The sequence below is a fragment of the Cynocephalus volans genome, chromosome 3 (genome assembly GCF_027409185.1).
Source record: "Cynocephalus volans isolate mCynVol1 chromosome 3, mCynVol1.pri, whole genome shotgun sequence".
Classification (NCBI taxonomy): domain Eukaryota; kingdom Metazoa; phylum Chordata; class Mammalia; order Dermoptera; family Cynocephalidae; genus Cynocephalus; species Cynocephalus volans.
In genome coordinates this window covers 158822161-158835134 of record NC_084462.1, presented here as the reverse complement: position 1 = coordinate 158835134, position 12974 = coordinate 158822161, and the positions used below count along the sequence as shown (strand labels likewise).

General features: G+C 42.4%; 1 protein-coding gene across 4 annotated transcripts in view; it reads right to left on the bottom strand.

Annotated features, from left to right (window-relative positions):
- Positions 1 to 12974, bottom strand: part of NRXN3 (neurexin 3) — a 1519487-nt gene that overhangs the window by 1451143 nt on the left and 55370 nt on the right. For 2 of the 4 annotated variants that reach the window (XM_063091545.1, XM_063091547.1), the window contains exons 3-4: positions 11130 to 11159; positions 8148 to 8159 (exon numbers count right to left, since the gene is read on the bottom strand). In XM_063091545.1, coding sequence (XP_062947615.1) covers positions 8148 to 8159; positions 11130 to 11159 — 42 coding nt within the window. The remainder of the gene's footprint in view (positions 1 to 8147; positions 8160 to 11129; positions 11160 to 12974) is intronic. The other 2 variants (XM_063091543.1, XM_063091544.1) reach the window with 1 other exon arrangement.

The following is a 12974-nucleotide window of genomic DNA, read 5'->3' as shown; positions in this document are numbered from 1 at the left end:
GATACACATTTCATTTTATTTTGGGAGAAGTAATACACATACACACACACACACACACAACACATACACACCGTAGTATCTGAGGTCTGAGATTTGGATACTATAAAGCCAAAGTACTGACTGTCATTTAAATAATGGATCTGCAGGCATTTGCAAGGCACAGTCATTAGCTTATCTTTAAGTAAATATTTTGATTGTCAGACAGCTCATCACAAACAGGGTTCTTTTCCAAACACTCAGTCCTAATGCATCCAAGCCCACTTGCACATCATTCATTTAATAATCTGTGTCTGTGCTAAAATATAAAATCATCCTAAGGAAGTCGAAGTACATGGAAAAAGCATGCTTTGCAGGCTTTTTATTTTAAAGGGCTCCAGAGCATGTGGGACCTGGTTCTCTTTCAGTTCTATGGTCTTCACCATGTTACATTACCATAAAGCTTAGGAAATGAGCTGTTACACCCCATCATCCCTCCTAACCGCTATCACAGAAAATCACACACTCACAAAATAGCATTAATTGTCAGAATTAGCAACCATTTAAAAGGCAGCTGTTCTTTCGCTCTTAAATAGGCTCCAAATTTCAGATCTTCTCCTTGTATTGACCACTTGATCTATTGCTCTTACACACACACACACACACACACAGGCACACACAATAGATCCATAGTCAAATTTTTAAAGATTACCTATATTCTAAAAACCCAAGAAAATAGTGTTTATTAAGCGACATTTTTCACCCCAATACTTGCCATTGTTGTTACAATCAGCTGGAAAGCTTCCAACCTGCGCAGAAGCGCTTTTCAAAGCTCCAGGTGGAAAGGCTCTGTTTTGTATGGGTTGGGGGGGGAAAGGGCAGTATCTCTTTAAGAGTCAACAGTAAATTAACTTGCCCAAAAGAGTGAAATAATTAGCAGTTAGTAGCTTATTAAAAGGATGGCAAAGGCCAAGCTGCCATCTGGGATCTCCAGTTTCTTGTGATTGTTATTATGTCAAGATGCGTAAGTCGCATTAGCTTTCATGTCACCCTGCCTGCCCTTATTTTACATGTAAATTTTAATGAAAGATGCAGCACTTTTAAAATCAGACGTCCATCAGAAAGTGTTATTAGTCTGGCTTTTTACAACACATATGGTCTTTTCCACCTCTGCTATTCTGCTTACCACTAAATGCCTTAGGAAAAAAGAGAGAAACTCAGTGATATCAATTAGATATTCTCTTTGTGCAGAAGGAAACCTGAGCTTCATCACAAAAAGGGGAGAGCTACCTCACAGGAGGACAACATCTTTGCCTCTATTTACACACAGCAAAAGCCACAATGCCTCATTCTCTGGCAAGGTTAATTCTTCTTAATGACGGTTAAATCAACCTAGAGCCTGCTGATTATTACACAGATGCACATAGTTTTGGAGAGAGTGCGGAGAATAAATGTATTCATTACAAATAAATGTCAGAAAGTGGCATGACAGAACCTTATGGGGTGATGTGACACACACTATATATTGACCTGAATGGTATTTACATGGGTGTGTGTGTACAGGTTTAAAAAGTCTTTAAGCCGTATGCTTAAGAGCATGCATTTTATACACTTTATCCTGTGGATGATACCTCCCAATAAACAAATAACAAACAAATGAAAAATTCCTTACGTGTTCACACACAAAGTATATTCTCTTCTCTGAGTCTGAGAACTTAAAGGGTGGGTGATTTGACTGACTGAATGATTACCTAACAGTTTCTCCTTAAAATAAAAATAATTTTAAAACTGCATATATATTAATACGTTAAAAGCAGAATGTATTGAAGACTTTTTACTTTAGGAGAGGTGGTTGTTATATCTGAAAGCTATTTTCAAACTCCCATTGACTGTCTGCAAGGTGTCAGAGGGCTGGGTTCATGTTTGCTCAGTCAGCCCTGGGAACTTGGCACCTAGCCTATCCTTGGCTGTCATCATTATTTGTTGAGTGCCAAATAAACATTGCTTTTCTAATGCTAAAAGAGAATTTGCTAAATTCAGATACATACTCTAGAATCTATCATTTTTCAGTACACCTATAAATGGAAGCTATATATGAGAACATAATAAGAGTATACTAGTATAAACCTATGAACATGTATTTGGACAAATTGTACCTATTCCCAGATATGTAGACACCGCCCTGCACACCTGAGAAATAGACTATGGCATATACAAGCCTAAGAACATAAGGAAATGCACTTTGCTTGTTCTCTTATTAATTATTTTTTCTTCAGGCTACTCTTGAATTCTTTATAAATGAGATGTATCATAATGATAATACAATTTAATTCAAAACACCCTTTACCTGTAGGTGCTATCAAGTCAAGTTTATACTCATGTGTATATACATATAGAGCTACAGTTGCCTATAAGATTAACCAACTTAACTTGACAATCAAAGGTCTATGCAAAGAGATCACTATTCGTACCTTACAGGAGAAATTGTCTTATAATATATATGCACAGACATAAAATCTGTGAGTAATCAATAAATCCAAATTGATCATTGAGGAGGAAGAAATGGACATGTTGCTTAGAAATCTGAGAATTAGTTTCTTTTATGTACTCTCAATTAGAATTTAATTGAAACATTCCACACTGATATATTGTACATTTTATTAATAAACCTACTGTTCACATTTATGTCTTTTTTAAATGCTCCAGAAAATAACTGCAAAAAATGTCTTCAGTGTCCAACAAAAATTCCTAAACGGCAAAGAAAAAAACACTTTTCATATTTTTAAAGCACCACTTTAAAGACATCACTGCCAAAAACACAGATCTGCTGAAATCAGGCAATTTACTTTTTACGTTTAAAATAAATCTATTTTCCCCCACAGACTTTCAAAACATTAGAAGAAGAAAAAATAATGGAAAATAGGCTTCCTTAAAAAACAAAGCTATTTTATTCATTGTCAAGAGGACAAATCAGTGGCGGATGAGAAACAGATGAGACAAGAGATGGAAATGTAATATTGCTCCTACTTTATTATAATTAGATATTTATAGAGCACAGATGAGTTTATTTTCATAATTAGTAGCTGGCATTGCATTTACTAATTTGCATAAACAGTTGGCTATTAAGGCAGTAACTTATTTGCAGGGCTCTCGAGTCCTAGCAGGGACAAGAGGGGGTTCAGCTCGTCAAATCAGCTTTCTTAATGGTATTACCAGCAAAATACAATCTACATGAAATCATGTTCAAGTTCATGTAGCCTGATTATCTCTTTCCAGTCTGTTCAATGTTGATTAGTTTAGCATTAGAGGCCCAGTGGACAAGTCCACACGGGAAAATACATATAAATAAGTCCAAAGAGGCCTCTAAATTCTAAAGGACTAGAAAAAAATGTTAGGGTCAACACTATCTAATCCAGTAAATAAAGAGTTCTTTGGAGCAAAAGGACAGGAAAATTAAATGCCCCCCAGCCACCCTTACTATTTAAAAACTTGTGCCAGTTCTTGGAGATTGTTGAAGATGTCAACAATCCTGGTCATTCTGGGCATTCTCTATACCCTCCCCACACATGCCCACACGACTCTACAAAACCATCTCCAACCAGCACATACATTCAAGCTCCCTGGCAGTAACACCACAAGTAGGAAGGATTCCTGGAGCCCTGACTGCTGCTATGGGCAAAGAGAAAATTGATCAAGCATGCTGCCAGTGACTACCTCCCAATATTGACACCCAGCAAAAAATCCTGAAGGAATGTTTTATCCCTCCTTTCTCCTCAAGACAAAGGTTAAAAAAAAGTTGTGACTCATGAGGCAGATAATCTGGCATGTGAATGCACATGTGTGCGTGTGCGTGTGTGTGCGTGTGTGTGTGTATGCATATATATGAACAGAGGAAATAATGTCATCAGCTTACATTTTTATAAAATCCATTTCTGGCTTATCTTGAGGACCCAGGGGTGCTGAGTCTGCATCCCTGTATGGGAGCAATCAGCTGGAGCAGAGCAGAGGCTGTTGCCTTTGACAGTATCTGTGCTCTCCAATTTGCCACAGTCCCCACAATTACCTACCGTTCTCCTACCCTAGGATTACTCTTACCCCCAGATCTACTTCTTTATAATACCTCTCAGGTCGCTGTGTGCATCTGAGTCTGCAACTCCTACTCCAAGTTCAGTTTCAAGGAAAAGTAGTTAGTAACCTAACCCAGAAAGGGCAATCCCCAAAGAAACAAGAGAAAGGGTAGGAGTGCCAAAACTCACTTTCAACACGTAAACAGAGGCTATAAAAAATCAAGTCAAAGAAGCTGACCAAGGCTGGTTGCTGAAGAACTCCTCTGGTCAGCCACGTGTAGATAAAGTCACGCTGGTTTCTGGCCAAGTGTTGCCAACAGACTCCTGAGCGTAGCAGATATTGTTATAGCCTAAACATCCTGCTTAGTTTTGTAGATTTAACTTCACGATTCTTTTCACTATGGGTTTACTGCTTTGTCACTCTGTTTTTTAAAAAATGATAAAATCTGAGGCATATTTATCCTTTTCTCTGACAAGCTCCTAAAAATAAATCCAAGACTTTTCTCACTTTTATCCTGGTGTAATCTACAACAATTTCCCTCTACACTTGCACATATGGGACTAAGAGAACGGCTGGATGAAGAGGAAGCCAGACCCAGAACTTCTGGTCTCACTCCTGACCCACTGGGGCTTCTTTGCTCAGCGGGTCGGGGTAATGAGGGTAGTGATAAGGGGACAGGTGGGTAGGTAGAGTGACTCCATCGATAACATCAGTGCTGAAAAATGTAATCCTATCTCCTCCCCACACCCCCATATCTAAAACCAATTGTTTAGTTCAACTAAACAATCACTTATTTCTGTGAACATTCATCAGGTACAACTCTGGACCAAGTACTGATCTAGTGCAGCACGGGACACAGAAATGGCCAAGACACAGCCTCTGTCTTTGGGCAGGGGGATGTGATGACTAAAAATTGTGACCAATTCTGACCCCAGGCAGTTTGGCATAGGTCTTTATAACAGAAGCACAAAGTCTGGCAGACCCAGGAGGCTCGGACCTTCAGGGGTGATGAGAGAGGAAGGTGTTCAAGGACATTCCAGAAAAAGGGTAGAGCTTGAGCAGAGTCCTGAAGACACGAAAATGTAATGTGATTCAGGCAGCGTGAGGTGGGATCTTCAGGAGACCTGAGGGCTGACAGGGGCGATGGTGGGGAGTGGGTTTTGGTATTGTGGGAAAAAACTTTTAACAACAGGGAGAGCACCTTAACAATTATATAATGAGAATCTATCAAAAGCTTTTGAACAGATGAGCTACATGATCCGATTTAATTTTAATTTTGCTTTATTTTCACTTTGAGTAAGATGCCTAACAGCAGGATAAGAAGGATTAGAGATTCTGAGTCCCTTCCACACACAACACACTATGCTAGAAACATCTGGACATTAACAAATGAATATCTTCATCTTCAACATACTTGCAATTTAGTAGAGGGAGTGGCCCAATTCCCAAACAACTTTAATATAGATTGTTAGAGAGATACATGAAGTGAGGGCCCAACTCTTTATGGAGTATTCAAGGATAACATTAAATAGGAAATAAAACCTATGCATGATTTCAGTGGGCAGAAAAAGAGGGTGGAGGGGTTTTAGAAGGGAGAGGAATAGAATAAGCAAAGTTAGGAGACAAGGAAGGCCTAGTTATTTAGTATCCTGCTTGGCTGCAGCAGCAATTTTGCATCTAAGCTTAACAGGGGAGGAGGTTAAAAGTAAACAGGGCCATATTGGGGAAGGCTTCGGAAGTGACATAGCTAATTGCACTCCATTTAGTGGACAGCACAGTTTAAGCAGTTCTCAATTACTGGGCAGCCTAGAAGAAGAGAGAAGAGGCAGGAGCCTAATTAGGATAGGGTAATAATGTAAAAAGCGCTAGCCAGGAACTGAACCAGGGTGTTGTCCGTAGAGATGCAAGAGATTCCAGAGGAGAATCTCAACAAGCTCTCTCGACTCATTGCCTGGGAGTAGGAAAGGTCAGGAAGGAGAAGGATAAAAAGTAATTCCCAAGTTTCAAGTGCAGGTGATAGGAGGATGGGGGCCCCACTAATAATAATAAAGGGAAGCTGGTTTATAGACAGAGGACATGAAGGTTAACTTTAGACATATGGAGGTGACAGTATTAGCGGGACGTTTATATGAACATGTGTTAGAGAGAATGCAAGAGCACAGGCTGGAACTTCGGTCAGTGCCCAGGAGGCAGCTAGGACGCACAAGCATAGAGGTCATCCTTGGATCTGAGAGGAGCAGTGGAGAGTAGTGGTTAGGGTCTTGCATTCTGGGTTTGATTTCCACTTAGTAGCCATCTGACTTAAGTTATTTAACTCTCTGAGCCTTGTTATCCTTATCCATAAAATAAGGATGATGCCACCACCCATCTCTTGGAAAAGTTGTGCATATTGAGTGTGACAAGGCACATAATGGGCTTGACACAATGGCTGGCACACAAGGAGCACCCCGTATGTGTTAGCAGCTGCTAGTAGTGTAGCAGCAATGACCCAGAGGAAGAAAACAAGATACTCACATGCAAAACACCAAAAACACCTGTCTTGTAGAATGTTTCAGGGGATTAGGAAAAGAAAAGGAGAGACAGAGAAAGAGAGACTCTCTCTAATGCACTGTAGAACCCAAGGGGAGGTGGGACAGGCAATGGTGCCACATGCTTAGCAAGGTTGAGTCCGGGCAAAGATTGATGGCTTTGCCTACAAGGAGATCACGGGCAGCCTTCCATGAGAAGTGTCAGCAGAGGTGGAGGTACAGACAGATGGACCCCTTTAATCACTCTTCTTCCTCCTTCCCCACTCACCTCCTTTCAAAAGGTACCAACCTAGCAGTGGGCAAGGGTTCCCCGTGACAGATTTCTGAGAATGAACTCACCTGGGATTAGCATAAAAGGAATAGGCCCAACATGCAAAGTACTGAACTGCTTCCACAGCAACCATACAAAACTTTTTAAAAATCCAGAAAAGCATAGAACTCAAATGAGAGATGGCCAGTTCCCAGACTAGTCATCAAATCAGCATTTTCAATAACTGTGTCACCCCTGTCTTCCTTTAACATCCTATGCCAGAATTCACATTTCCTACCTGTGTTATTGGCTAGTCTTTGAAGGCAGCGGCAGCACACGGCTTCACCGGGGCAGAGGCTGGACAGTCAGGAAGGAGGAGGGGAAAACTGGATGCAGATACACATTTATAATTTATCAATTAACTTCTCCCTTCACTCCTGAACAGCTCATCCAATTTGAGCAGGCGAGGCAGACTCTCCAGGCTCAGTCCCGACAGCTTTGATCAGGAGTAGATGAGTGAGCTGTGCTCCCCGAAAGTGCCAGGCACTGAAAGGCAGCCCAGTGGAGCACAGGAGCAAGCTGCCTGCTCAGCGCCTCTGCCTTTCCCTGCCCACCGGCCAAAGGCTGCCTTTGTAAGTTAAAACACCACGTTACCTCTTTCTCCTCTTCCTCCTTGCAGTGCACCGCATTTTCATTCCTGTGTGCTTCCACACACCCCCAGTCCCGCCCATCTTAGCCCATCACTCCCAGGCAGAAAATTCTGACTCCCACATATACAGGAAACACAACACAGAGGAAATAAGAGCAGCAAATAAATATCCCCCGAATTCCACATTAAATAAAACTTCAGGCAATTCTTCAGTCTCATTTAGCATCCTTCCCCCACCAATGTTATCCCCAAATTCAGTGACTTCCAAGTAATAGCAGCCATGATACATCATTTCACTCCTGCTCTGTTCCTTCAGTACATTTCCTGGGAGGGGACCTTAGAATACCCTGCGTTGAAGTAAAATACATCTTCCCCACACTGCACAACCACTTTGAGAGTCCCCGTTTCTGCCAGAAACAATACGACATCATGCTTAAGGCTCATCTTGGATTTAGAGGGAGGCAGGCCAACTCAGAACCACCCCCAAACACCAAATATAAACTTCATCGAAGGGAACTGATAGCGTTGGCTTTTAATTGTTATTTTTTTTTAGTTGTTAAAAGCATTAAGTTATCATCTGAACTGCATTCATCAGAATCGACAATTCCCCTTGGATCCATGAATAATTCAGAAGGCAGACTGACACTTATAATGACAAAAATAAAGTGATCTCTACCTTTACTTCTACCTACAGAAATGAAGTGGAAGGTCCAATTAGGCAGAGGAAGCATGGTGTCCACCATGGAGGCGGCGAGAGAGAAAGAGAGGGAGAGAGCAAGGAGATTAAAACATCAGCACACTGCAGACACACAGAAATGCAGCACACATAAAAACTCATGACAGTAAAGGCAGTAGCACTGCAACACCCTGAGAAGGAAGGCAGCACAAAACAAGCACACAACGGGAAGCTTAAACAAGCAGGCACACTGTGACCAGCAAGGCTGCTTCCATCAGCTTCGGGTGTAAGCTCTGTCCCACGCCTTTCTTCTCAGCCCCATTCTTAGAAACAAGACACAGTCTGCATGCAAAAGCACTGCATAGCCACACGTATGTGAAACTGCACACATGTAACCAATCTAAAAATGGTCAGGAAAAGCCTTGGAGAAGCTAGGTTCTCCTGTGTTTTCCCAACATTAATATGAGTCATGAGGCCCAAGGGTGTAACATACATGCATGGGTGGCACACACACTACATACATAGATATTTCCACACAGATGTATGGGAATCAAAAACAGATTCTGGAGATCCGGTGAAAACCAGACAGAAGCCTCTTTCTTTCAAGCTGAAGGAACAAGGAGAAGGGAGTACTGGCGGGAAGGGGAGTACTGGTTTTTTAGGTAATCATCAGACGGGCAAGAACGAACAAGGGGGTGAGAAACTGAAAAGAATGAGAGGAAGAGGAATGTGGTCAAAGGACTGTCTTAAAAACCGATTAGACTGCAAGATGCAACTTAAAGTCTTAGTGGCACCATCACCCAGAAGAAGTCTGCATCTTTTCTAGAATACCTCTTTAAAGAGGAATTCAAAACATCTGTGTCCATCATTATTTCTTTTTTTCTAGAAGGTACCTGACTTATTCCCCCAGAGCATGATTGTTTCTGATTGCTCTGCACATGTGCATGTCAGTACTGGGTGAGGTGTACAATACAGCTTCTCCAAATGCTTTCATACCAGTGTTGAGATTTAGTCTTCCAAAATGCCTGTGCTGGTTGGCCAGTAAGCTCAGTTGGTTGGAGCGATGTGTTATAACACCAAGGTCAAGGGTTCAGATCCCCATACCAGCCAGCCACCAAAAAAAAAATAAAAATAAAAATAAAAAAAATAAAAACCACAAAACCACCTGTGCTGCATCAGTGTGCCTGAAATAAGCAAAATCAAGATCAAGAAAGTCCCCATCAGCCTATCCCATCTGCCATACTCTGTCCTATGACATCAGCCATATGATGCATTTAGTCCTCCAAGCCACTGTAGGAGCTAGAACTCCTGAAGGGCAGCTGGGAGCATAAGGCTGGAGAATGTAGAAGGAGGTCCTGTCATCAGGACTCTGAGAACCTGCTTTTTCTGAAGTTACTTGTCCCTAAAGTTGGGCCATCAAATACCAGGCATTCATAGAGCTCAGTTCCTTCCACTTCATAGAGATGTGCTTAACTCTCCCAAACTACCCACACACTAGACCAACACCAAGCACATGCCCTGCTCATATCCACTTCACAGGTACTTGCTTTTGGCACCTGCTCCCCTCACTCACCTACAAAAAGAACAGAGAGGCTTCATCGCAGCCTCTTCCAGAACCCCATCTAACACTGGAGAACTCAACTGACCTCCCTCCAGCTCTATTCTTTGATATCTGCTCTCTATCAACCATCTCTTCATTGAAATTTCCAGAGTCCACATCATAGATCTTGGCTCAAGCCTGGAGGATACACTTGTATTGGAAAAGTGGGCTTTCTCCTTAACTTGTTTTATCAATTCAGGATGCTCTCAACTGCCTAACTCCACAGTCACCTGGACACCATAAACAAACTTTTTTCATCTGATCGTATACCTCTTCATGGCAAAACTGTCTGAGGGATCCAGTGTAAGGAGTAGGGGAGGGGACGTGACCCTTCCGTGCTGTCCCACCCTCCTCAAAAGATCAAGAAAAACAGGAATACATGGAAGGACCCTTTCTTCTCCTTTACTTTAGTCTTCCAAAAGAGGCACCGAGTCCCATGTGTATTTTGAAAAGAAACAGACAAGAAAAATTAAAGTACAGTCTTCTGGTGACAGGACAAGGCAGGTAGACCAATCTTGTAATCATCCCAAGGCTCAGAAGAAACACAATAGTAGCAATTGAACAGTGAAAGAAAAGACAATTTTAAGAAGGCTCAGTTCTCAAATCCTGATTCAGGCTGATAACGTGGAAAATTTTTATTTAGGAGAAAAAAGCTTCATTCACAGCCCACCCTGTGCTTAGCTGAGCTGATTTCCTGCACAGTTCATTCCCTGCATATTTGAATATTTTAGGTTGCAGATGCTGAATTTACAGATCTTTATATGCAGTTTTCTTCAGGGTGTATAATGAGTTAGAATCCTGCCATGAGGACATTAGCATGTTCTTTCGATGGTTTTTGCTTTTACAAAAAACTGAAAATAGTCAAACCCCCAAGGGCTTCCTTTGACCATGGAGGGCAGAAAGTCATTATTACAATGGGCAGTGGGATGGAGGGGAAGAAAAAAGCAAACCTTCACTCAGAGTGAAATTCAGGGAGAAGCCCAGCTCCTCTCCCCCAACCAAGGGCCCCCCACATGGGGCCTGGGGAGGAGCAGGAGGAAGTTAACCGCTCGGTTGCTCTGAAATTAGCTTCATTCACCCCCATTATCATCCCATCATGCCTTGTTTCATGCTTCCCTCTCTCAGAGGCAGCTCAGCAGGGCCAGCACCCAGGATGACAAATGGTGGTGGCGAATGGAGAGCCAAGGGGATGGTGGGGGTGGGAACCACCACGAAAGGTGCCCCCCCACACCCTGCAGGGTGCCCTGCTGCCAGCCTGGGCCACAGCAGGAGGGACAGGCAGCCAGTGGCCTGCCAGCGACGATGAGGCTCTGAGTGACCAGCCAGAGGAGCAAAGGCAAGCAGGTGGGGCAGCTGCAGGGTCACAAGCTCAAAGCACCTACCTTGTTCACTCATCATGAGGTGGGAGAGGCCTTGAAGGGTGAGAAGAGGGGACAGAGGGAAGAGGAGGGGGAGGGTAAGGAGAAAAAGAAAGAAGACAAAGTTAAAATCCCAAATGCAATGCAATCTTCTCTTAGTTCTTGAGTGGAAGGAGGAGCCGCAGGGGCACACACACATGGTTGGGAGCATGCAGCAAACCCTGGCACCCCAGCCTTCCTGCTGCAGGGCAGAAAGCCTGGCTCTCCAGTTTAAAGGACAGTCTTTTTAAATGGGTCAATAGCCAAGATTGTGAGCTAATCATAAAATAATAATAGAATTTATTGAGTATATACTATAAGTCAGTAACATCATAGAAGCTTTACATGTTAAGTACATATTGTTCTACTTTTTTCTAAATCTTCTTTTCTTTTCTTTTTTTATTTATTACAAATATTCATGAGATACAAAGCTAATTGTCACCCCTCATGTCCATGATGTGAGGGCCAGATTCATACTGGGGGCATACCCATTACCAGAAATTACTTTTGTACCCCCTGTCCCCACCCAATTATCCCCCAACCTCCCTCCCCCTCTCCCTCTCCCCCCCCATTCCACTTTGTAGCCCTAGGAATGTTTCCTCCCTCTGTGGGATCATGGCACTGCTGTAGTCTTTCTTTCCTGCCTTCCTTTCTCTCTTAGCTCCCACATATGAGTGAGCACATGCGGTATTTATCCCTCTATGCTTTGCTTATTTCACTCAACATAAGTTTCTCCATGTTCATCCACGTTGTTGCAAATGGAAGTATTTCATTCTTTTTTTGTTTGTTTGTTTGTTTTGTTTTGTTTTGCTTTGCTTTGGTTTTTTTGACCAGTAAGGGATCGCAACCCTCAGCATGGTGTGGTCCACACCACGCTCAGCCAGTGAGCCAACCGGCCATCCCCATATAGGACCCGAACCCGTAGCCTCGGCACTACCAGCACCGCACTCTGCCGAGTGAGCCACGGGGCCGGCCCTCATTTTTTTTTATGGCAGAGTAGTATTCCATAGTGTATATATACCATAGTTTCCTTATCTAATCATCCATATTATTATTTTATGATTAGCTCATAATCTTGGCTATTGGCCCAATTAAAAAAATAATAATAATAAAAAAGTACATTCTTTTGTCTGCTGAACTGCTCTGGGCCTAATAACGAGAACTTTCCTTTGACCATTGTTCTATGCAATAGGTGAGATTTGTGACAGGTCTATTAAACATAGGTCCCTTGGGAAGGAGACTCAAGATGCCAGGCAAAGTAGGTTTCTTTCTCTCTTTTAAATTACTTGTAATAATAATACATGGTCACTGTAGAAACTTGGGAAAATGCAGAACAAAAAGAAAATAATCAGTTGTAGTCCCACCCACCCAGAGATTATCATCTGACTTTTTTTTTATATAGTATTCTTCTGACAAAAATTAAATCATTTAAATATACCAAATAAGTTCCTGCTTGCAAGAGTTGTTCAGACAACCTGAAACTGTTTCTCCTATCACCCTCACCTTAGCCCAGTGCTGTAGGTTTGAATGTCCCCCTAAGTTCATGTGTTGGGACTTAACCCCCAATATGGTGGTGGAAGGTGGGGCCTGTAAGAAGTGATTGGATCATGAGGACTGCACCCTCATGAATGGATTGATCCATTCATGGAGTAATGTGTTGATGGTTTACTGGGTCATCAGGGGCATGGTTCTGATGGCTTTATAAGGAGAGCAAGTGAGGTTAGCTCTCTGTTGCTCTTTGTATTCTCACCATGTGACACCATGTGTGGCTGTAGACAGTCACCACCAAGAAGAAGACCCTCACCAGATGTGTCCCAGCCTCCAAACTGT